Source organism: Cetorhinus maximus, chromosome 11 (assembly GCF_964194155.1).
Source record: "Cetorhinus maximus chromosome 11, sCetMax3.hap1.1, whole genome shotgun sequence".
Taxonomy (NCBI): Eukaryota; Metazoa; Chordata; class Chondrichthyes; order Lamniformes; family Cetorhinidae; genus Cetorhinus; species Cetorhinus maximus.
In genome coordinates this window covers 84,070,829-84,096,072 of record NC_135889.1, presented here as the reverse complement: position 1 = coordinate 84,096,072, position 25,244 = coordinate 84,070,829, and the positions used below count along the sequence as shown (strand labels likewise).

The 25,244-nt window shown below is 40.1% G+C and overlaps 2 protein-coding genes across 8 annotated transcripts in view; both read left to right on the top strand.

Moving 5' to 3' along the window:
- Positions 1 to 6,902, top strand: part of znf148 (zinc finger protein 148) — a 47,551-nt gene extending 40,649 nt beyond the window's left edge. The window contains exon 9 of the mRNA XM_078552352.1: positions 960 to 6,902. Coding sequence (XP_078408478.1) covers positions 960 to 2,561 — 1,602 coding nt within the window. The 3' untranslated portion in view covers positions 2,562 to 6,902. The remainder of the gene's footprint in view (positions 1 to 959) is intronic.
- Positions 6,903 to 7,641: 739 nt separating this feature from the next.
- slc12a8 (solute carrier family 12 member 8) overlaps positions 7,642 to 25,244 on the top strand; it is a 160,919-nt gene continuing 143,316 nt past the window's right edge. For 2 of the 7 annotated variants that reach the window (XM_078552357.1, XM_078552358.1), the window contains exons 1-2: positions 7,938 to 9,192; positions 9,382 to 9,449. The gene's annotated coding sequence lies outside the window, so the exon portion shown is untranslated. Of the gene's footprint in view, positions 7,668 to 7,935; positions 9,193 to 9,381; positions 9,450 to 25,244 lie in introns of those variants that run through there. The other 5 variants (XM_078552363.1, XM_078552359.1, XM_078552362.1 and 2 more) reach the window with 5 other exon arrangements.

Here is a 25,244-nt window from a genome sequence, read left to right as displayed (position 1 = left end):
CTTTTGAATAGTAGCCGCAAGCTTTTGCTCAATACTTAAATTAACCCTCTTTTCCCATTCAAAAATATTTCTTAGCTTATAATTATAGTGGTATCCACAGTAGGTCAATGAATAATACTAGTGCTTCTATGAAAAAAACAATCATGCAACATAAATTGTTCTGCTTTCTTTAAGCTATGAATAGCAGAATACCTTTTAACTCACGGTTGAAAGTGTATACAGTGTTGATTTGTGTAGCCACAATTATGTACTTTCATTCCAAAATTAACTGAATTTGTGCAGTCTAATAATTTATTCAGATCATTTTGTTATTTGCCATTTTAGTTGACGATGACTGCTGCAGATTCTACAATGCTACAAAAGCCTGTTGCATGATTGTTTTTTTCATAGAAGTGTGGGAATCCTGATTTGCCAGATCCTGTGTTCTTTATTATCCTCTGTAATATTGAAAAGAAAGGCCAAGGCTAACTGAATAAGTTGAACCATTATTTGTGTTTCAATTCAATTTTTTTGTCACCGAGATTGTTTCATTAAAAATTTTATTGCAACACTTGAAATGCTACTTTTGTGAGATATTTTTAAAACTGGTACTTGTAGTTCTATTTTGGCATAACCAAGCTATTCAATTTATCTTAGATGTAGCTGTTTCTTGCCTGTCTGCTTCTCATCATTATTTTTTTCTGTAATGTGACTTATTTTCCATGCAACAATCTATAATCAACCCAGTTATCAGTATATACATATATATATATATATATATATATATATATGTTCTGTTGGTCTGTGACAATTTTTAGATACAGGTGATATTTATCAGCTTTGTTTTTTGACAGCTGATAGTTGGTGCCCTATGCTGAAAAGTGAAACCATGGAGAGAATGTACATTTGTTTTTTGCATTTGTTAGAATCCAATTTAATGTCAATTCATGGTATTGACTCTAATATTGTGATTGTTTCAGTATTTCTCCAGAACTGATCGTGTATTAAAACATAAACGCATGTGCCATGAAAACAGAGATAAAAAACTGAAGTGTGCATTGAAGATGGGTGATATGGGAGGGATTGAGGAAGATCCAAACATTTCCTTGCAACACAAAGATAATCCATTACCCCGGAAAAAGAAGCAAAAAACAGGAGATAAATCCAGGCCTCCTGTTCCACTCACTGACAAAGAGTGCACAGTGGAAAAATTAGACCAGAAAAAAGACGAGAATGAGAGTGATTACTCATCACTCTATAGTATTTCTTCAAAAGTGAAAGATGAATATATGGTGACTGAATACTCTGTTGAAATACCGCATTCATCCAACAGTGGTGACCCTCTGGAAAGTACATCCGGAGATATCCATCCACCAAAATTGGTCATCAAGAAAGTTAGCAGTAAAAGAAGTCAGAAACTGGAGCTGGAACCAAGCCAGGCAATGTCTGCATTATCCACGTATGAAGAAAATAAAGTTACAAAATATACATATGAACTTATTGATAAACCAGGTTTGCTGGACTCTGAGGGAAACCATGACATTGATCAGGTGGATTCCTTACAGGAGGTTCCCAGTAAGCCTGTGCACAGCAGTAACAATTATGATGATGCAATGCAATTTCTGAAGAAGAAGCGTTATTTGCAAGCAGCAAGTAATAATAGTAGAGAGTATGCCTTGAATGTAGGCCAGATAGCGTCGCAGCCATCTGTGACCCAAGCAGCTGTGGCTAGTGTCATTGATGAAAATACAGCAGCATCTATGTTGGACTCTCAATCATTGAGTGTTGAAATAAAGAATAGTCATGATAAAAGTGGGATTCCTGATGAGGTACTGCAGACTCTGCTAGACCATTACTCTCATAAGGCAAATGGACAGCATGAAATGTCTTTTAGTGTCGCTGATACAGAAGTGGCCTCAAGCATGTCAATAAACACTTCAGATGTAGCTGAGGTTGCCCAGCCTGAGAGAGCTGGTGCAAGTTCCCAACCAACATCTTCAGACAAAGCCAATATGCTCCATGAATATTCAAAATTTCTCCAGCAAGCTTTGGAAAGAACAAGCCAGAATGATGCATATTTACCCAATCAGGCCCTTACTTTTGGAACTGATAGCCCAACCCTTCCAAGTCAACCATTATTTTCTTCCATGGCCTCAATGACTATGCAACGTGGCTTTAGGTCAGGCATGAATTCACCATTGCGACCATCTTCTGAGAAGTCCCACTATGGTTTAATGGTTGGTGAGTCCCAGCACTCCTTTACTTTTTCAAGCGAGGAGACCAATCATAGTTCTGTTTCAGCACAAGAATTCTTGGATCAGATGACATCTCAGAAGAAGGTAGAAGCTCAGCCTGTCCATCAAGCCTACCAAATAGGCACATTTGAACAGACATTCAGAGCTCAGTACCAGAATGTAAGGGCTGGTGTTCCTCCCCCATACAGTGCTGCCAATGGACAAGTAAACCTGAGAGTGCGTGGGGCTGGTGCAGAGTTTTCAGAGTTCCCCTTGGTGAGTGTGCCAGAGGGAAGAGCTCAAATGACTGCTTCACCAGATGGCACAGCTAGTCAGGCCTTTGGATAGTAGGAAACTGTAATCTTTGTAATGTAACTGAGGCTAGCACTTCAAATGACAATTCTTGTATTATGCGCTGCTCTGTATAGGATGAAGTGCTGTATAATCAATAGTCAATGCAGTTTTGGTTCAATTTACCACACTTATACAGAAGCATCATAATCTAGGCCTCTTGAATACCAAAATACAATTACGCTGCAGTGTAACATTGTTAAAAATGTACTTTCTTTGTATATTTCAGCCATGCACGGCATGTCCCAGGTTATTGTGTTGTGGCAGGATTAACTGTTGTTTTAACACTTATGCTGTTGCTTTGCCTCACCTTGTAACATGCCCCAACTATTTTGGCACTTTTTAAAGGAAAAAAATAATCAGTCACTGCTATTTGTAGGGTATAACCAAACTAATAAATTAGTTTCTTTGAATTTTCTTTAAATTTATGCACTTTTCTACTCCGATTTACTAAGATTGTAAACAAAAACTAACAATTTTGTTTGTTTATATGTAGAAGAATACTTTAAGAAGTAATTGGAACATAATTTTTATCTAACTTGCATCATCTTTACTTGTGAGGAACCCCACAGAATTGATGAGTGGGAGCAAAATGGTATTCCACAGTTATCCATTGAGCTTTCTATTTATACCATGAATTTTAAAAAAAATTAAATTTTATTTATTTTAGAAATGGAAACGTGGGAATTTATTTCAGTGAGAAGTGTTGTAAGCACAAAGGGTGCTTTATACTTATCTAGTCGTGTGATGCCATTTTCAACTCTCAACTTTCAACTCTCCAAGATGTTGGGCTGCCTTATTAAAAAAATATAGTTTATATCCCTATTTTTGTATGTTTAGTGTATAAAACCATTTTATGTTCCCTTGTAGAAAAATAAAATAAATGACCTGTTAATTTATATTGCAGTACCTATCCCTTTATCTGTAAAATACCTTGTCTGCGTAAGTGTTTCAAAAATATATAATACAAATTATCTGTCATCCCACAAAATATGTACCAATTATTACATTTTCTGTAAATGTGATTTTGTACCTTGTGGAATGTTATGTTTTAAAGATTTGATTAACCATTGAGATCTTAATTCCGCATTCAATTGCACGTGTTAAATATTTGATGTAATTTAACAAAATTTCTCCAATTGAGTTAGATGATTAAGAATCAATTTTGCATATTATTAGTAAGTTGTCTTCTAATTTGGAGAAATCAAATTGCCACCATATTGGTTTTGAGTCAGCAATTTAATTATTGGTTTTGGGGCAAAACTTGTTCAAATTGAGAGAGACAGCATTGGTTAAAACTGAGATTTGTATGGTTTGGATATGTTACTGGTCAGTGAAATCCTCGAGTTCCTTAACGTGCTTTAAGAATGTTTCAGCCAAAGATGTAAATTTTATATTTTTTATATTTATATCGTCTTTGTAGCATTTGAAACATTCTAATGTTTATTGATGGTGGGGGGGTGGGTGGGGGAGAGGGATGCGTTGTGGTAAATGATGTCCAGAGGAACCCTTAAATACCTTTCTAATCTTTTTGCAATTTACCGGTGTTGTTGGACGTAACCACAGTCGATGCACTTCAAGCTAATTCATCGGACGTGAAGCGCTTTGAGATATTTAGAGGTGTAAAGTGGCACTATATAAATGCAAGTTCTTTTTGACCATGCGGAGTTTAATTGAGACTAAACCATTGTGTTTATGCAGTAATTATAGGTAGATTATGTATAGTAGTACATTACAGAAAAGCTCATATAAGTTTCAGCTGTCCACCCACATCTCCATGCTTTCCAAACAGTAGTTTTGTAATCTTTCTTTGGGGATTCACCATGCAAATATTGAGAGCCTAATTATACTCTTTTATACCCAACTTCCAACAATGTCAGCTACCCAAAGAAACACCATCCTATTAGCAGAAAGCTTTCTAGTTTACAATTAAATAACATGCTAGTGAGTCAACAAGTAGAGAAGCATAGAATACAAAATTCTCAATGATGTGCTCATAGTACTTGATATACATGGCTCGAGACAGATAGAGCTCCACCATCTTGTAAATGCCCGGATTCACACTCTGATCCATTAGAGTTTGCAAAATAAAAACAGCAAATGTTGAAAATACTCAGCAGGCCTGGGAGCATCTGGAGAGAGAAACAGCATTAATGTTTCACGTCTGTGACCTTTCATCAGACATGAAATGCTAACAACGTTTCTTTCTGCAAAGATACTGCCAGATCTGCCAAGTGTTTCCAGCATTCTCTGTTTCTATTTCTGATTTCCAGTATCCACAATAATTTGCTTTTGTTTTAAAAGTTTGCGGAGCCCAGTTTGAGCTATTTATACATAGTAGGTTTTTATTGAATGGACCAAATATGAAAGATGTCTCAGTTGTATTTTTTGTGATAAAGGATAATTGAACTACATTAAGCAGTCATGTTTACCATGTGATTTCATGCTTTTTTCTATATTAACATTTTTTCTCAACCTTGAAAATTATATAAATAAGTGGGTATTCAGTGTTTAAAAACAAACGAGGCAGCTGCAATATTATCATGCTGCTGCAATCAAGGCACAAGTGACCCAGCAAGTTTTGAAGTGCTAACTGTGTACACCTTATTGCCCACAAACTTCACCTTACGCTTAAGTGAACATTGATGTCTCAAATAAGACCAGTAAGTTATTTTTAAATTCATGCCAACAACAATAACTATAACTAAAAAGCCATAAATCTCATTGATTTCACATTTGTTGTTTATGCCCCCCTAAAAGAAGGGTCTAAAGTCACCATGTCTGAGCAGGTCTCCTGCTTTTATCCTAGTTTATAGCATCCATAATGAATCTTTTTTCAAACTACAGAATTAGTAAGGCACTTTCAAATAAGAATTAAAACCTTCACTTTAAAATGCTTTTACCAGGTGGTGAGAAAATGTACAGTAAAACTATTTTCAACCTATAACCCAAAGTTTTGTTTTGGCTTTATTGTATTCAGAAGTTTTTGTGTAATTGCATTCATTTAAGTATCTCTGAATGGAGCAGCCAATGTGTTTGATAGACTGTAAGTGATGATTCTTTACAGTTGATCTAGTGATTTGTCCTTGTAATGGCATGGGACCTTTTATTGTATACTTGTATCTTCAATGATTGCTTCTATGGTTTCACTCAGTCTTCACTTTTATGGCTCTTTTTAATGAAACAAACGCATTCCAAGAATGAAAAGTTGTATGTCATGCTGCAGGATTTTTGCAAGTATTTATTTTAATGTGCAAGTTATTTTGTTTTCATTTCATCGCCCAATGTTTTAGTGCGAGAAATTGAGTTTTTGGATGAGGAAGGGGCCAGAGACCCTGAAAAAGTAACTTATTGTACCATAAGATCAAAAGTTTATTAAACTGAAACAACACATTAGGAAAACATTCTTCTCCCTATATAATTATAAAAAGATTTTATTTTTCTGTGAGGGTGGGGTGAAAGGGAATCTTAAATTATGGAAAAAGGTAATTTTGAAGTTCTTTATGGTATTCTGCTGTGAGTGGGAATTCTGAATATACAAACCAGATTCATACCTTTATTTTTGTCTGAACATTAGTTTATATACATAATCAGACTACAATTGCCCATTTGCTATCGTCGCAGACTGGAAATTAAAGATTGACACTGCATATCTATACAGAGCAGCAAAATGGATAACATTAACCTAGGTAAAACCGCATCAAATTTATAATAGCAGTTGCATAGATTTTATGTTGTATGCTAGCCATTTATACACAGATGGACTTGCCAAGTGATACTTTATTCTGGTCTCTTTTAGTACACTGGTCAATTTTATACGTAAGCTTGCTTTTCTATTAATGTAGAAGTGTTAACTAGAGAGATCAATTTTGTAGTATATTGTAAAAGTTAAATTTGTTACAAAATCTGTTGGGCATAGCCTATGTACAAAAATACTTACCTTTTTTTGTTCAATTGTTCACAACTCCACAATCAAGTTGAGCGAGAGAATTTGTGTTTAAGTGTCAGCAAATTTGTCAGGCTTTTGTTCACCCCACATAAAACTTGTTCACTTAACTTCAGTATCTTTACATTCAGGGTTTAAATGCTGGTGTGCAAATATTTTGGGGAATGGATTTATCAGTAATACATGCTGATGCAGAAAGTTTGATTTGCAATGCGTGATCAAATACTGTGTAGATATGTAATAAAGCAAAATCCTACAATATGCTTTAAACAGTTATCAAACGATATACAGTACTTTCCAAACTGTGTATTAGAGAAATTGAAAGTATCACATTTTTGTCTTTAAGAGTCTTTTTAATGCTTAGTTATAAATAAATGTTCAGAAACCAGTTATTTTTGTTGGTCTTTATTTAACTTATAAACCATGATGATGATTGACAACGTTTGAAGATGGGGAATGCTGTCATATCTCGAAGGATTCTGCATGGAAGAAAACTTGTTTACGAAATCCACTTATTCTCATCTGTCTCCACAACTGCGACATTTTCATCACTGTTAAGATCTTTCTTCTGAATGATATTGGTTTTAGTTTGAATAAAGAATTAAAGGTGATATGTCTTTATTTGTGAAAAATCATAGCGTGAATTTAAATGATTATAAGCGTTACTTTTTTTTAGTGGTACCCTTCTAGCAATGTCAATTTGTAATATTTCATGAATACTGTCTACTTTATCTACCAAACATTCACTTGCAAAAAGCCTTTTCCAAAAATCCAAACATTTTCTGGAAATGTAGCAGTGAACATAGAGAGGGGTAACTAGTTAACTGCAGAATATTAGTTATCCTGTGAGTGAGGAAACTGATAATCTATTGAGTGGTAACGTTGCAACTGAATCATGTGGTTTTCTGCGGTATTGAGGGCGTTACTATACAATTTGCCATTGAGCAACCTTTTTTAAAAAGGTTATTTTAAAAATATTTTTAAAAAATACACGGCTGAAGGTGGTGCAGCGGATTGGCACGCTGCCCTCACCTCTGGGGCACTACTGCAGCTCAAATGAGGTGAAAGTATTTTTCGCTAGTAATAAGCGTTTACATGAAATGTATTTGGAGTTGCCTTAATCAGATTGTAAGCGGATGGGTGCACAAGATGTTCTGGTACGTCGAAAATGGTTGTGTGGCAAAGGGGGACGTTCAGTCTGACGCAGGAGGAAGTTTGTGTATTTGGGTTTAAGGAAAATAAAGCTTTATTCTGCAACTGGTTTATGCCTTAATTAATCTGATGGTACTTAATGCCGCCTTTTACATTTGGCAGGTCCTGCAGCTAATGACGAGCAGCTTGTCTGTAAGGTCAGTTTGACTAGAAGGCTCTATGGCACCAAATCAAACTGATAGCTACTTCCTAGTTGACCTAATTTCTTAGAACAGTGGCGTGTTTAAGGAGTGCTGGGTGACTAGGTTTAGCTGCAAACATTAAAAATGTTTGAACCCTGGCCTTCAGTAGTCGATGCAGGCGAGTGTAGAAGAAGTTATGACCAAAGCTGCCTCAGTGCCAGAGAACTTGGACCATTTCTTTCCCATGAACAATTGTAAACGATTCCGAACTGCTCCTGGTGAGGTCGAAACTGCTTTTAGTTAGCTGCCATCGGGACAAAAAAAATCAGGAACTGCTATCTACAAATCGCCGGTGAAGTGTACAAAATCCGAATTGAATTCATTAAACCCAGTGGCCTAACTGTAACCACCCGATCACCGCAGCTATATGCGGAAAGTGAGTGAATTCACTTGCAGATCAGTGGGGAGGGTACACAAACTGGATTTTGGGGATAGGTCCGCGCTGTTAAATATTGGTCTGAAACTCGGCGAATTGTTCGAACTATTCTCGGGATAACCGGCCCTTAGTTTATAGTGGTTGAAAAACAAATCTCGCGGTTAATTTCAAGGATCAAGTTTCTTGGCAATACGTGGCAGACTGAGTGTGATCCCCACCTGAGGACAGGAAGAGTATAAGGCAGCGCCTCGCAGTAGCTGCGCTGGGCACTGTACTGAGTCAGGGGCTGCCTCCTGCTTCTCTGAAAACAGAACCTTAACCAGGGACTGTTTCCTTTCTGTTCGACCTCCTGAACAGCCAACTGGGGTTACAAACGACACTGAATTCATAAGAAACCAGGAGGTTGAAGCAAGCGAATTGTTGTGTCACTTCGCGATCAATAGAGGAACACAGAGGCAGTCGATTTAGCTAGTGTTTCGGCAAATAAAGCATTTCCATGAAAGTAACTTTCTTGTCAGGAGAAAACTTCGATCTTCGCTGGGCCAAAAGAAAGGTAACATTCTGAAAGTGCCTTAAAGTTTGGGCCGAGTGCAGTCGACAAAATTAGTTGGAGTGAAATGGATACGTGAAAGTCAATTTTGCATATGTTTGTGACGAGTTTTCACCGGTGAGCAACATTTCCATTTTCTGATGGGAACGCACAGAAGTTTGTGTTTGGTGAGGGAGTGAGCAAAGGTGTTACCCGGATCCGGATGCAGGAAGCTTATTAATTTTTATTTGCTGGCACAGGGACTGTTCCTCATGCCAACCAAGTCATGCTCCAGAATTCCATTGCATTTACAGAGACCCGTAAACCTTGAGCAGATTCTGCCAGTTGAACATCAAAAGGACCCTGGCTTCCCTAAAATAAAGGTATCAGGAGTTGTATTTGATGGAGGGAGGAAAATTGTATGCTTTTAGTTTTGTCATAACGTGAGATCTATTTGGAAACACAATATTTGCCGAGCTTCACCGTGAAGCCAATGACCCTTTAAATTGCAACGCTTGGTACGTTTCCTGATTTCTGGCATGCTTTGTATACTCGTAATACTTCCTTCAAAGGAACTCTGTACAGGCTGTTAAAGCAGGGAGGAGAAATCGAACAATTAATTATATGGAATAATGGATAAGTGAGTATGATTTTATGAAACGAAACTTACCAAGATTTCAGATGATGTTTAAATGCATTTGAAATACTTTACAAATATCACCTGACTGCGAAGTGAGATCACTAGTTAGCTGCAAAGTACTTTTCAAAAATAATATACTGTGAAAATCAGGAAAGGTTGTATTTAATGTGAGTCATTTTTTTTTCCTATAGCAACTTTCTTGCTAACAGTCACTGCATACCATTATATTGATGCGTTCCAGGCAGTAATTCAGCCTTTTGCTCTGCTCATGGTAAACTGATTGAGAACAAAAATAAAAATAGCTGGAAAAACTTAGCAGGTCTGGCAGCATCTGCGGAGAGGAACACAGTTATCGTTTCGAATCCGTATGACTCTTCAACATAACTAAGTAAAAATAGAAGAGAGGTGAAATACAAGCTGGTTTAAGGTTGGGGGTGGGGGGTGGTGGGACAGGTAGAGCTGGATAGAGGGCCAGTGATAGGTGAGATTGCCAAAAGATGTCACAGACAAAAGGACAAAGAGGTGTTGAAGGTGGTGATATTATCTAAGGAATGTGTTAATTAAGGGTAGAAAGCAGGACAAGCAAGGTACAGATAGCCCTAATGGGGGTGGGGTGAAGGGAAGGGATCAAAATAGGCTAAAAGGTAGAGCTATCTCCACCTATCACTGGCCCTCTATCCAGCTCTACCTGTCCACCCCCACCCACCCCCCCCCCCACCCCCACCCCCAAACCAGCTTATATTTCACCTCTTTTCTATTTTTACTTAGTTTTGTTGAAGAGTCATACGGACTTGAAACATTAACTGTGTTCCTCTCCGCAGATGCTGCCAGACCTGCTGAGTTTTTCCAGTTTTTTTATTTTTGTTTTGGATTTCCAGCATCTGAAGTTTTTTGCTTTTATCTTAGTAAACCGATTGAGCTTTGTTCTAATTGTTTGATGACATCCAAACCAGTAAATTCAATTACTATTTTATAATCAATTATCAGTGTTTCTTTCATGGATTGTGTTCAGTTCTTTACCACTCCCTTCATCAGAACTGTATGAAGCATCAGCACAGTTGGAATATTGAATATTAACAGTTATGTTAGTTTTAGTTAACCCACACATTTTCCCTCCTAGATTGTAACATGCCTGTAATATTTTCAAATCATCTGTAGTTTGCACCTTCCAAGTGGGCAAATGTTGGTGAGGTTTGCAATCAGCAGTCATGATCCAAAGTAATTAACTATGACAGAAAAGCTAAAATGTTTTGCCAATGTGATGTTAAAAGATACTTTTTTCCCGATAAATGCCATACGTTAAAACCAGGAAAAACAGCTCGAGGAGAATTGTGCCTTTTAATGATGTACCATTATGTATTGAAGTTTGAAGTTTTTTTCGATTGAATTCTTCCATAATCCAAAATTTTACCGGGGGATTATATTCATTTTATGGTGTGTCTCACGCTTCCCTATTTGCCCTGCTTTCGAGGTAATGGTGAGAAATCCCATGACCCCCACCACTCCACTCCAGCTGCATCATTACTGACAATGGTGGGATCACTTCTTGCTATGATGTCCCGATACTATCAGAATGTCACAAATGAGAACATTCTTAATAGTGTGTGCTCCCAGACAACTTCAAAACAGCAGTACTGAAATTTTAGTGTAACGTAGGGTAAATAGGAGATCATGACAAGTGTATCCTTATTTTGCTTTACAGCATTTATGATTTGCATTTCCCTTCAAGTAACAATAGGCAATCTGCACTACCAATGTGAACTGATGGAAAAAAAAGATTGAAGGACTTAGTCAGGGTTCTTGTGCAGTAGGGGTTGAGCAGTTTCAGCTCAGTTTCTTGTTCTATATGAACTACTGCCTTGCTTCTAATCTATTCCAGTTTTTAAAAAAAGATCACATTCCATCACAAAAATTAGTGGATTATCTTCTGCGGCCACTAACTAACAAAGGCTGAGAATGCTGATCTGGCGGGCTCTGCCAATGGATCAGCTCTCACTGTCCCCTCTCCCTCCAGAATGCCTGTTGACTTGCACTCAAGGCACTTGCCATCCATGAATTTATTGTGGATGATTGAATCAATATCACAGCATTGACAGAAACCTGGTTCAGGTATGATGACACTTACCCCCTAAGTGAAGCTTCCCACCTGGCTATACCTTCCGTCACTTGCCCTGCCAAGACTGTTGTGGTGACAGTGCAGCTCTTTTATTATCAAACTGAACCTTTGCCTGACCATCTACTCCTCTGGTATCTTCTCCTCCTTTGAGCATCTCACCATTTTCTACCCTTCTCACTTCTCATTCAAAAACCTCATTCTGTACCGTCCACCCAAGCATGATAAAAATGCTTTCACCAAGAAATATTCATTGTTTTCCACCCTCAGCCTCTGCATTGAATCACTCTCATCCTTGGTGATTTCAGCTTCCTTCTTAACTCATCCTGTTCTCTCTCCTGTTAGCCACTGCCCTCTAATCCTCCCTTAATCTTCTCCTTCATGTAAACTCCCCAACCCATACTCATGGCCATCGCCTTGACCTTGCCATCTCACATGTTCTCACTACTCCTATTGTATCAATAACAGATATGGCCATTTCTGATCACTTCCTTATATCACCCTCCACCCACACCCTCATTCCACACACTGACTCCACCTCCTTCTATATCTGCCCCTGGGAAAAAGCTGTCCCCAATTTCACTTACAACTGCACTTTCAAAATCCCAACTGTCTAGTCTTTGGTCCTCCAGTTGCTGCAACATTTCTGTCACTGCTGATTTTCTCAATTACACCCTCACCAAGACCTTTGATACCCTAGGCCCCAATAAAACCATTATTACCTCTTGCCCTGGTCATTCCCCAGAGTATTACTTGCACTGGTTTCTCTTCCTTCTCTTGCACCATTACCTCTGGTGTTCTCCAAGCATCTATCCTTGGCCCCCTTCTATTTCTCATCTATATGTTGTTCCTTTGGCAACATCATCCAAAAACACAGCATTCGTTTTCATATGTATTGTGACGACACCCAGCTGTACCTTGCCATAATCTCTGTCAACTCCCCCACTGTTGCTAAATTATCAGACTGCTTATCTGACATCCAGTACTAGAGCAGAAATTTCCTTCATTAAATGTTGTGAAGACTGAAGCCATTATCTTCAGTCCCTGTTCCAAATTCCGTCCCCTAGCACCGACTCTATCCCTCTCCTTGGCAACAGTCTGAGTGCAAACCAGCAGCGTCGTACTTGGTCCCAACATAAACTTCTGACCACATGTCTGCACCGTCACTAAGATCACCTATTTTCACCTTTGTAACTTTGCCCCTGCCTTAGCTCATTTGCTGCTAAAAGTTGCATTCATGCCTTTGTTACCTTTAGACTTGACTATTCCAGTGCACTCTTGGTTGGCCTATCACATTTTTAAATTTGTAACTTGAGGTCATCCAAATCTCTGCTACCCATGTCTTTACTTGCACCCAATCCTGTTCATCCATCATGACTGTGCTCTCGGATCTAAATTGGCTCCTGATCAAGCAGTGCTTTGATTTTAAAATTCTCATCCTTGTTCTTGTTTTTATATCTCTCCATGACATCACTCTCCCTGTATCTTTAATTTCCTTCAGAACACAGCCCTCCGAGACATCTGCACTCATCTAATTCTGGCCTCCTGAGCATCCCCGATTTTAATTGCTTCACCATTGGTGGCTGCACCTTCAGCTCCCAAGGCCCTAAGTTCTAAATTGCCTCCCTAAACTTCTCTGATTCTCTACCTACCTTTCTTGCTTTAAGATATTCCTTAAAATCTACCTCTGACTAAGCTTTTGACCATCTGCCTTAATATCGGCTTATGTGGCTTGATATTTAAATTTGCTTTATAATGGCTTCTGTGAAGCACTTTGGCCATTTTATTACATTAAAGGCGCTATATAAAAATAAGTTTTTATTGATATCAGAACATGGCAAAGTGTATCAAAGCATTCGCAATTAATTAGTTAATCAATTGAACCTTTCAGCTAATCAGAGGTTGTTTTTCCCCCTCGATATCTCAGTGAATGTATCTGATGTAAAGTCTGGGAAGCTCTCTGATTTGAATCCTGGCTGTTGCTAATGTAATTAATCTCAGCGGGGTAGAGGTTGGGTGGTACAGCAGTGGACTGCGGTGGGTGAGGGAAGTGGCGCGAATAGATACTTAGATACACATCCTCAAGTTGTGTAAAAGGTGGGAAGAGGAAAATCTGCTAAATGTGGAGGAAAATAATTCTCCAAAGTTCCATCTTGCACGAAAATAATTCTCCAAAGTTCCATCTTGCACACCCATTTTGTTTCTTTGTTTCAAGTTCCGTGTATGCTTTCAAGGTTTTGTTTGTTATACAAAACTGAATGATGTGTCCACAGCTCAAGTTCCGCCTCTGAAGGCTGCTAATACATTTTTTTATCAATTTCCTCATGCTGCAATTGTCTAATTCAGATTGTGCTTCAGGTTTTCTAAGTTCTTGAAATATATGATAGAATGGATGTTTAAAAGCTGTACTAATATACCTGAGAACTGGTTTGACAGCCAGTTTAGAGGCAAGTGCTCGTTTCAGTTGTCTGTAAAAAAAAATCTAAATCATGAAACTTATAGTTTGTTTTAAATGGGTGTTAACTTTTGACTGAATGGTGATCTGTGATTGCGATACAGAATGCCAGTATTTCCAACCTCACCCCGTTAAAATGAAGCCACCGTACTTATTTATTTTTCCAATCTAAAATATAAGCACATTGTTTAGGTGTAATAAATAAGACTTTTCAGGTGTGACTTATGGTTGATACGTAGCTAATCTACCAGATGTGTGGTGTGGTGTGTGTAGAATTCATCCAAAGGATCTTCTATATTGGTAGTCTACAACTGCACACCAACCTCACAGCAAACCCTCTTGGTATGGTGTTAGCTTGGCTTTAGAATTTGTGTTGCAGACCACAGGTGTCTTAATTTCTATTAGATGATGAGCTTTTTTACAGATGGAAAAGGAATGAACCTGACAAACCAAACCTCCATATGGCTAAGAAACACGTTTGTTTCTTTGTTTGTTTTCGACTCTGTCTCACTTATAATTGCAGTGTGCAAACCTTTGGACAAGTCACAAGTTGTACTGCAAATTGCACTGCCTGCCAGAAGAGAGCTTTGCCTGGCTGGCATTTTTGTAATATAATGAGCCCATGGATGAGTTGATCTGCTTTCTCAACATAACATAATTAACTGCAGTAACCTTTTATAAAGTGCCTTGGAGGTTCAAAAGCCAAAACACCATGTTGGGCTTGTTACCCCGACAGTAGAAAATCCAAGTGGAGTTGAGATGTCTTGTGTTGCTTGATAGTGCATTGAGATACAACTGAAATTCATTTACACAAACGTGAACGTAGCATTAAACTGCACTTTTAATGGTACCTTTGATCTCACCACTAATCTCTCAATCACTGAGTACCTCTGAAGCTCTGAGTGAATTACAACTTCCTCCAGTTCAACATTGAGAAAATCTGTGGTCCACATCATGCGCTGTTCCCTCACTACTAACCTCAATCCCTTCCCTGGCTGGAGTGAATCAGACTATTCAGAATCTTGCTATTCTGTTGAACCTTGAATGGAGCTATTTTGAACTCATATTTTTTTCAAGAATTGTACTCATCAGCACCTCTAGCCCTACCTCTGTCCCTCTGCTGCTAAAGGTATACATGCCTTTCTCGTTTCCAGACTTGACTACTTTAGCACTTTCCTTTTTTTTTGCCTCCCATCATCCACCCTCAATAAATTAATTTGACTAAAATTCTGCTCCACTTATCCTGTCTTGCATTGTCCTGCTCATCTATGACTCCATACTCGCTGACTAGCACTGACTCCATGTACCCCAATTTATTCAATTCAAAATTTTTGTTGCTCCATGATCTTGTCTCACGTATCTTCCCCCGTCCTGGTAACCCCTTTGAATGTGTCATTTCTCTGACCTTGGCCATTTGTGCATAATTTCTTCCATTGCCCTACCATTTCAACCACCTTGCACCCTTCTTCAAAGTTTCCTCCATGAACTTACCTGTCTCTGCACTTTTCTTAATTGTTAACTTGCCCCTTACAGCTCATTATTTTGGTATCTATTTGTTCATCATTGCCCAAATTTTTTCCTTCCTGGCCTGGTGGCCATTTGTAATTTGTCAATTTGTGAAGTACCTGGGAACATCTGACCACCGCACAGTTGTTGTGAAGACAAAGTCCTCCCATCACATTGAGGATACCCTCCATCATGTGTGGTACTACCACCTGCTAAATGGCATAGATTTTGAACAGATCTAGCAACTCAAGACTGGGCATCCATGAGGTGCTGTGGGCCATCAACAGCAGCAGAGTTGTACTCAAACACAATCTGGAACCTCATGGCATATGTCCTCCCGGCATATCCCCCACTCTACCATTACCATCAAGCCAGGGGATCAAACCTGGTTCAATGAAGAGTGCAGGAGGGCATGCCAGGAACAGCAGCAGATATACCTAGAAATGAGGTGTCAACCTGGTGAAGCCATAACACAGGACTACTTGCGTGCCAAAAAGCATAAGCAGTAAGTGATGGACAAAGCTAAGCGATCCTACAACCAATGCATCAGATCTAAGCCCGACAGCCCTGCCACATCCAATCGTGAATGGTGGTGGACAATTAAACAATTCACTGGAGGAGGCAGCTCCACAAATATCCCCACCCTGAATGATGGAGGAGCCCAGCTTATCAGTGCAAAAGATAAGGCTGAAGCATTCACAACAATCTTCAGCCAGAAGTGCCGAGTGGATGATCCATCTTGGCCTCCTCCAGAAGTCCCCAGCATCACAGATGCCAGTCTTCAGCCAATTCGATTCACTCCGCATGATATCAAGAAATGGCTGAAGGCACTGGATACTGCAAAGGCTCAGGGCTCTGACAAAATTTTGGCAATAGTACTGAAGACGTGTGCCCCTGAACTTGCTGCGCCCCTAGCCAAGCAGTTCCAGTATAGCTACAACACTGGCATCTACCCGGCATCTAATTTTGTGGAAAATTGCCCAGGTATATCCTGTACACAAAAAGGAGGACAAATCCAACCTGGCCAATTACCGCCTCATCAGTAAACCCTCGATCATCAGTAAAGCAATGGAAGGGGTCATCAACAGTGCTATCAAGTGGCACTTGCTTTGCAATAACCTGCTCACTGATGCTCAGTTTGGGTTCTGCCGGGCCACTCAGCTCCTGACCTCATTACAGCCTTTGTTCAAACATGGACCAAAGAGCTGAACTCCCGAGCTGAGGTGAGAGTGACTGCCCTTCACATCAAGGCAGCATTTGACCGACTGTGGCATCAAGGAGCCCTCATGAAACTGGAGTCAATGGGAATCAGGGGGAAAACTCTCCGCTGGTTGGATTCATACCTAGCACAAAGGAAGATGGTTATGGTTGTTGGAGGTCAGTCCTCTCAGCTCCAGGACATCACTGCAGGAGTTCCTCAGGGTAGTGTCCTCTGCCCAACCGTCTTCAGCTGTTTCATCAATGACCTTTCTCCCATCATAAAGTCAGAAGTGGGAATGTTTGCTGATGATTGCACAACATTCAGCACCATTCGCGACTACTCAGATCCTGAAGCAGTCCATGTCCAAATGCAGCAAAACCTAGACAATATCCAGGCTTGGGCTGACAATTGGCAAATAACGTTTGCATCACACAAGTGTCAGACAACGACCATCTCCAACAAGAGAGAATCCAACCATCGCCCTTTGATGTTCAATGGCATTGCCATCATTGAATCCCCCACTATCAACACCCTGGGTGTTACCATTGACCAGAAACTGAACTGGACTAGCCATATAAATACTGTGGCTACAAGAGCAGGTCAGAGGCTAGGAATCATGCGACAAGTAACTCACCTCCTGACTCCCCAAAACCTGTCCACCATCTACAAGGCACAAGTCAGGAATGTGATGGAATACTCCCCACTTGCCTGGATGAGTCCAGCTCCCACAACACTCAAGAAGCTTGACACCATCCAGGAAAAAGCAGCCTGTGTGATTGGCACCACATCCCCAAACATTCACTCCCTCTACCACCGATGCACAGTAGCAGCAGTATGTACCATCTACAAGGTGCACTGCAGGAATTCACCAAGGCTCCTTCAACAGCACCTTCCAAACCCACGACCACTACCATCTAGAAGGACAAAGGCAGCAGATAGGTGGGAACACCACCACCTGGAATTTCCCCTCCAAGTCACTCACCATCCTGACTTGGAAATATATAGCAATCCCTTCACTGTCGCTGGGTCAAAATCCTGGAACTCCCTCCCTAACAGCACTGTGGGTGTACGGGTGTACCTACACCACATGGACTGCAGCGATTCAAGAAGGCAGCTCATTATCACCTTCTCAAGGGCAACTAGGGATGGGGAATAAATGCTGGCCCAGCCAGTGAAGCCCACTTCCCAAGAACAAATAAAAAAAAATCTGTTTATATGGTTCTGATTTGCTTGATAAGTTATGTGGATACATAGAATACAGTCCGATTTATTGATGCCAATACCCAAGCATTCATCACCATGCCCCACCAGAGTGCTATGTCATTAATGCACACAATGCATCTGGGGCTCAAGAATAAAACAACATCTGGAAAGGGATTATCTTTAGGGTAGTACCGCCACCCCCCCCCCCCCCCCCCCCCCCGCCCCCTCCAAAACCATCCAAACCCACCCCCGCACGCCAGCAACATCCACAATGATGAGATATTGCAGAATTTTAGCTATCTGCTTAGATTGTTAATTGGTTCAAACTACCAATTTATCTTGATAGTAAAGAACCACCTTGCATTACCAAGGTGTATATTGCACTGCGCTGTCAGTTAATACTATATATTACAAAGTTAGACATCTGTGCATTTTCTGTTGTCTCTCAGCCCTTATTACCATGACTTATGTTCAAAACTACATGTCAAATGAAGTTTAACATGTTTTTATTGAAAATAAGCCAAATACTTTGTAGGATAGAAATGGAATGACTGAGAAGTATGGATGGACAGGGGTTGGTTAGCTCAGTTGGCTGGATGGCTGGTTTGTGATGCAGAGTAATACCAACAGTATGGGTTCAAATCCTGTACTAGCTGAGGTCATCCACAATCACTTTCTTGACCTTGCCCCTTGCCAGAGGTGTGGTGACCATCAGGTTAAACTCACCACTGGACATCTTTCATCCTCTGGGACTATGGTGACTTTCATGGATAGATATACAATTATCTCACATTCGAACATTTAGAGAAGTGTTTATCTAGGAGAATGTTCATCTGCTTTGTAAGAGTTGCACTTCTTGGGAGTGACTTATTGGTGGTGAAGTGACAAGATAACACTCCTGCTATTAATGAAGGCCAACAAAAACAAACATTTATAGCAACACTTTTGCACCCAACGCCTTTTAAAAAAAAATAATCATTAATCATCAGGGCAGCAGGGCTCTTGCAATTCCATAACACACACCATAAGCAGAGAGAGCTACAACTGATGTGGAAGCTTAAGGGGCAACTTAATTGACATTATTAGGATTTTGAAGGGAATTGACAGGGTAGATAGGGAGAAACCTTCTCCGCTGGTGGAGCAGTCTAGGACAAGTGGAACGAACTGTACATACAAAGCCAGGCCTTCAGGAGAAAAACTAGGAAACACTTCTTTGTATAAAAGCTGATAAAAGTGTGGAACATTCTCCCTCAAAAAGTAGGACCTCGGATGTCCCTGTCTCCTCCTGCTGTGGAACAGATTGTGTGCTGTGCTCACCAGATTGTGATCTTGAGGCTGCTCCACATCTTGGTCCCACCAAGGTTGCCTGAGGAGAGAAAGTGCAGATTATTAGTGCTTAGTTACACACAGAAGAGTGGACTCAAAGTAGCGTTGAGAGACACGGATGAAGTGGTGCAGGATCCTCACGTGGATGCTTGCCGCTGACCTCACCGTTGCCGTAGGAATGGCTCATTTCCTCTCCAGCCAGCTCCAACCTGTGACCCTTGAATGGAGTGAGGGCCTTAATGTCCAGCACACACACACCCCGCCCCCCACCCCCCACCCCCAGCCTGGGACCTCTCCCATTGGTTGCGCACAATCCTGTCCTGCATAAAGACAGATAGAGAGAATGTGAGCAAGTCACATGCCAGGCCAAATGTGAAGGATGCCAGATGTGTGTGTGTGCTGAGTGGAGCCATGGACGGAATGAGGAGGGAATGAGTGGTGATGTCCCTCGAGCTGGCAGTGAGTGAGATGTCAGTGAATGTGTGGTGGGCTTATGAGTTTATGAGTTGAGAGTGATGAGTAGGTTGACTTACCCTAGTGGCACGGATGACATCATTCATCTTTTTTCTGCACTGGATGGCTGACCTCTTGTGTGCAGCATGGGCACTGACCACCTCTGCCATCTTCTCCCAAGCCGGAGCGGCGAGACTGATGGGCCTCCTGCGGCCAGAGCTGGGGTAGAGGACATCGCAGTGGGACTCCACAGCCTCCAAAAGGCATCCCAGGGATGGGTCACTGAATCAGGGAGCTGCACTCTTCTTGGCTTTTGGGGCCATGCCTTTACTGGAACCGTCATGGGCTACAAGCATTGAGAACAGTGTGTGTGGCTGCAGTTTAAACATGGCGCCAGGAGTGAGGAAGCACGAGGTAATGGTGTGGCAGGCAATTCGGAGGCTGGCTGCCAGCGATCCCGCGTGTTTCCCGTGACTGCATAATTTATGTGACGGGGAGAGAATGATACGGCATTAAAATCCACCACTGCAGCTGGCACGTAAAACATTTTTTTTATGCTCGCTCGCTGCTGCACTTAGTGCAAATCTGGGACGATTTTGCCCTATATATCCGTTTAACATTGCGACTTTCACTATAAAAGCCATATGTTATTTAAAATCTTACATAACATCCTGAGCAACTTAATTCCAGTTGTTACAATTTTTTGTCATGCTTTCTGTCAACATTTCCCATTGTAAATTGCTACGTCAACAGTTTCCAATTTTGCTGTCAACTGGTACAATGCAATAACAGGTTGTGACCACTAAGTGGCTTTGTGAAGCAAGTTTCTGTAATATCTCTCAACCATCGCATCTTATATGTTTAAAAAAATACATTTATTCATCAAATTATCTCGAGCAACCTGCTATCTATGATATATAGAAATGATTTTTGGTAAGAGAATTTAATAGTCTAACTAACCTTGCAAATCACCTGTCAGTTTCCTTACTGTGATTCTGGAATTAATTAGCAATACTCTAGTCTTGCAAACCTGGAATAATCATCTGTTTGCAGCACCATTATAGGGATTTAGCTCATCATGTATAGAGCAACCTAAACTAATCTCACTCTTTTCCCATATTTTTCTATATGTCAGCTATTTATCTACCTTTCCTTTCAAAGACCTAGTGGTGTCCTGCTCAGCCACTCTGTGTAGCAAAATATTTCATGCCCCAGCAACCGACTGCACAAAGGAATTTCTCTTAACTTCTACTCACTCTGTTAGTGACCATTTTAAATTGGATTACTTCTGTTGGTTGACACCTCTACCAGAGGTGTCCTATCCTTTCCATATTCACTATTAAGATCCTCCATAATGTTAAAAGTCTTTATCAAACCTCTACTTATACATCTCTGCTCCATTGGAAATAGTTTCACATCTCATTATGATAGTTTATCATCATTGGAATCAACTTTGTAAGTCTATCTCATAATCTCTCTTTAAGGTGTCAGCCTTAGCTCAATGGTGACATTCTTGCCTCTGAGCTGAAAGGCCATGAGTTCAAATTCTACTCCAAGGACATGAATGCATATTCTAACTTCAGTGCTGAACTTAGGGAATATTGCCCTGTCAGAGGTGCCATCTTTTGGATGAGATGTTAAACTTGGGTCTCATCTGCCTTTTCAGGTGGATGTAAAAGATCCCATGAAATGATTTGAAGAAGAGCAGGGAGCTGTCCTGGTGTTTTGGCCACTATCTATCCCTCAATCAGCGTCACTAAATAATAATTCTAATGTATTTCTTTTCTAAATCGTGCTTTTAGTTTAAAGCTGAGAAATAGGCTATAATTTGTAGCGTGGATATGCACAGTTTAAAATACAAGCAAATGGCACATGATAAATTTGGCAAGTTGACACCCAAACAAATAACATTGCTAATATCAAAGATTATCTTGTCATTTGTTTCATTGCTGTTTGTGGGATCTTTCTGTGTACAAATTGGCTGTCACATTTCTCTATACTACAACGATGTCTACACTTCAAAAGTATTTAATTGATTGTGAAATGCTTTTGATGTATAGTGAAATATACAAACATACAAAATAGGAGCCGAAGTAGGCCATTCAGCCCCTCGAGCATGCTTTCCCATTCAATAAGATCATGGCTGATTTGTTTATGTTTTGAGTTCCACATTCCTATCTACCCCTAATAGCCTTTGACACCCTTGCCTAACGAGAATTTATCTACCTTTGCCTTAAAAATGTTCAATGACCCCACCTCCACCACCTTCTGAGGCAGAGAGTTCCAAAGTCGCACAAACATCTGAGAGAAATTTTTTTTCCTCATCTCTGTCCCAAAAGGATGACCCCTAATATTAAAACCATGCCCCCTAGTTCTGGACTCACCCACAGGAGGAAACATCTTTTCCATGTCCACCTCGTCAAGACCATTCAGGATCTTATAAACTTCAATCAAATCACCCCTCAATCTTCTAAACTCCAGTGGAAACAAGGCCAGCCTGTCTAACCTTTCCTCATAAGACAACCTGCTGATTCCAGGTATCAATCTAGTAAACTTCCTCTGAACCACCTCCAATGCATTTACATCCTTTCTTAAATAAGGAGACCAAAACTGTATTCGAGATGTGGTCTCACCAATGCCCTGTATAACTAAAGCATAACACCCTTACTTTTATGTTCAATTCCTCTTGCAATAAAGGATAACATTCTATTAGCCTTCTTGATTATGTGCTGCACTTGCATACTAACTTTCTGTGACTCATGCACTAGAACACCTAGATCCCTCTGCACCTCGGAATTCTGCAGGCATTCTCCGTTTAAGTAATATTCTGCTTTTTTATTCTTCCTGCCAAAGTGAGCAACTTCATATTTTCTCACATTACACTCCATCTGCCAGATTTTTGCCCTCTCACTCAACTTATCTATGTCTGTTTGCAAACCCCTCACGTCTTCTTCGCAACATACTTCCCTACCCATCTTTATGATGTCTGTAAATTTAGCTACCATGCCTTCGCTCTCCTCATCTAAGTCATTGATGCAAATTGTAAAAAGGTGAGGCCCCAGCAGACACCCCTACTGGGCTCCACTCATCACATTTCGAAAATGAGACAAAAACCCATTCTATCTATGCTAATATGTTACCCCTACACCATGAAACAGATGACTATTGCAGGTTTTAGAGAGAGACTGGAGTATTTTTCATTAATTCTAGAATCACAAGTAGGAAATTGATGCCATTAAAAGCTCTGTATAAATGTATATTCATTCTTTCTATCTTCATGACTGTAATGTATTTTCTTATGGGACTGCCCAAAACTGCACATAATACTCTAATTGTAGCCTAGTCAATGTTTTGCATTTTTTTACTCTTGTATACTATGTCCCTATATAGACTAAATTGCTGCCAATCTTTTTACTGGATTTTTTCTACCCACCATATGCTGGGGGAATATTGCATTTGAACTCCTGGGTTCCTCTGTCCCACTCCTTCAATGTCTTTCCATTGTCTATATCCCCATTATTTATATTTCCTCTCAAATTGTGTAACCTCACACTTTATTTGCATTAAATTGCATCCACCATTTGTCTGCTTATTCTGTGAACTTGTTTGTCTTCCTGAAGTAGTTTACAGTTCTTTTTACTATTTTGTCAATCTTCCAACATTTGTTTTGCCAGCACATTTAAAGATTCTGTTCTCTAAACCCAAATTGAGCATATGTCACTTCAATCCTTCTCCAATTCTTCGCTATTTCACAATTCTAATATTCTCTTATTTAAATGTTGCCTCAATTCCCTATTTTCTTTTGGCAGCTCTAATTTTTGTGATTGGCATACCAAAATTATATCAGCTACCACAAGTTTCCTGTTTGTGTTATGCTAACTTATATAACGCACAAAAATAAACAAGTTACAAAATGGAAACAGGCTATTTGCCTCAACCAATCCATGTTGGCATTTCCTCTCCATGTGAATAGAGCTAATAAGCCTGATCACATTTATCCACCCTGTTCCCATATGTCTTTATTCCCTTTCCTTCATCCAGCTATTCAATTAATCTTGAATGTTTACATTGTTTCTGTCTCAACCATTCAGCATGGAAGTAAATTCCACAGCCTTACAACTCTCTGTGTAAAGCGGTTTCTTTTGCTCACTACCATCTTATATTTAATCTTTTATCTATGCCCCATCATTCTAGATCCCTCAGTTAGTAGAAACAGCCTTCTTTGCTACCCTGTCCCATACATTTATTATTTTAAACACTTCCATCATATCACTCTGTTAACTGTGTTGGTTAAATGAAATAAAATGTGTATCAAGCATTTTTACTTCTTTGTATTTTCTCTTACCAGGCAGCACCTGATTGAATCTGTATTGAAACTTCTGTAAAACTTCAATATTGTCAATCTATTATTTCACATTTACTGACACTGAATTCCATCCACCCCCTTTTAGCTCATTTTTCTACTTTATCCACAACTCCTTTGTCATGATTTTGTCACATTGAACAATATTGGCTGGGATTTTGGGACCCGTCGTGGGCGGGAATGGAAAATTTGGAGAGTCAGCCAAAAGTCCATTGAGTTTCGCCAGCACCGGAAAATCTAAGCCGCGGGCTGGAAAATCCCAGCTGTTGTTTCTAGTATGCTTGAATTTTACCACTGATTTCAATGGTAATTATAGTTGTTCCAGGCCTTTCGACAAACCTCCAAATAAATGGCAGCATTTGCCTTTGGAGAATGACAACTGCTTGGGACTGTCAGGGTTAACTGTCATTAAGTTTTTTGTTTCTGTCCTGCCTCCTGTTCACCCTGAGCGCTCATTATTGAATTGTTCCCTTTTCCTTTTATTCCCACTGTTCATCTCCTTCAATTTTGGAATTTGCAGCTACTGGCTGACCGCTTTGTTCCTACCTACCATCTTTGTTTGCTGCCATCTGCTCCGTAGTCCTTAAACTGTGGCTGACTTGGCTCCCCTTTCTATGTTGAGAGTTTGCTGTCTTTCACCCTCATCCCAGGCCTTCTTGTGCATCTGTTTCCACCTGTTGATCTTCTCAGTTTCTCCACCACCTCCTGTCTTTATCCCCTTGGAAATCCGTCTGTGGGTCTTCAATCTTAATTATTCTTCCAGTATTCGTTATCTGGCCTTGTGCCTGCCACCTTGGGTTATCCACTCTCTGCCAGCCTAACTTGGGCCAACACCTACTGAGCTGGACCACCAGTCACTGCCCCATTGAGGAGAACAGTAAGGCAATAAGTTAAGAGGCTACTTCTGAGAGTGAAGAGGTAATAGAGAGAGGGTCTAATGCTCATCATGGAGCAAGCCATTGGTCAAAGGAAATACTATCTCCTCTGGTTACTAAGAACACCACAGGAGATCCACTGACGTACAGGTATAGTGACTCAAAATCTGCAACATTGAGACCGAGTCTGTGCCAGATTTTGGATCTTGCTGGTTTTCGGAGAAAAAAATCAGAACTTTAATTCAATTCATAGGAAACACATGAAATAAAGCGAATATGTTTCTTTTTATTAAAGTTTCA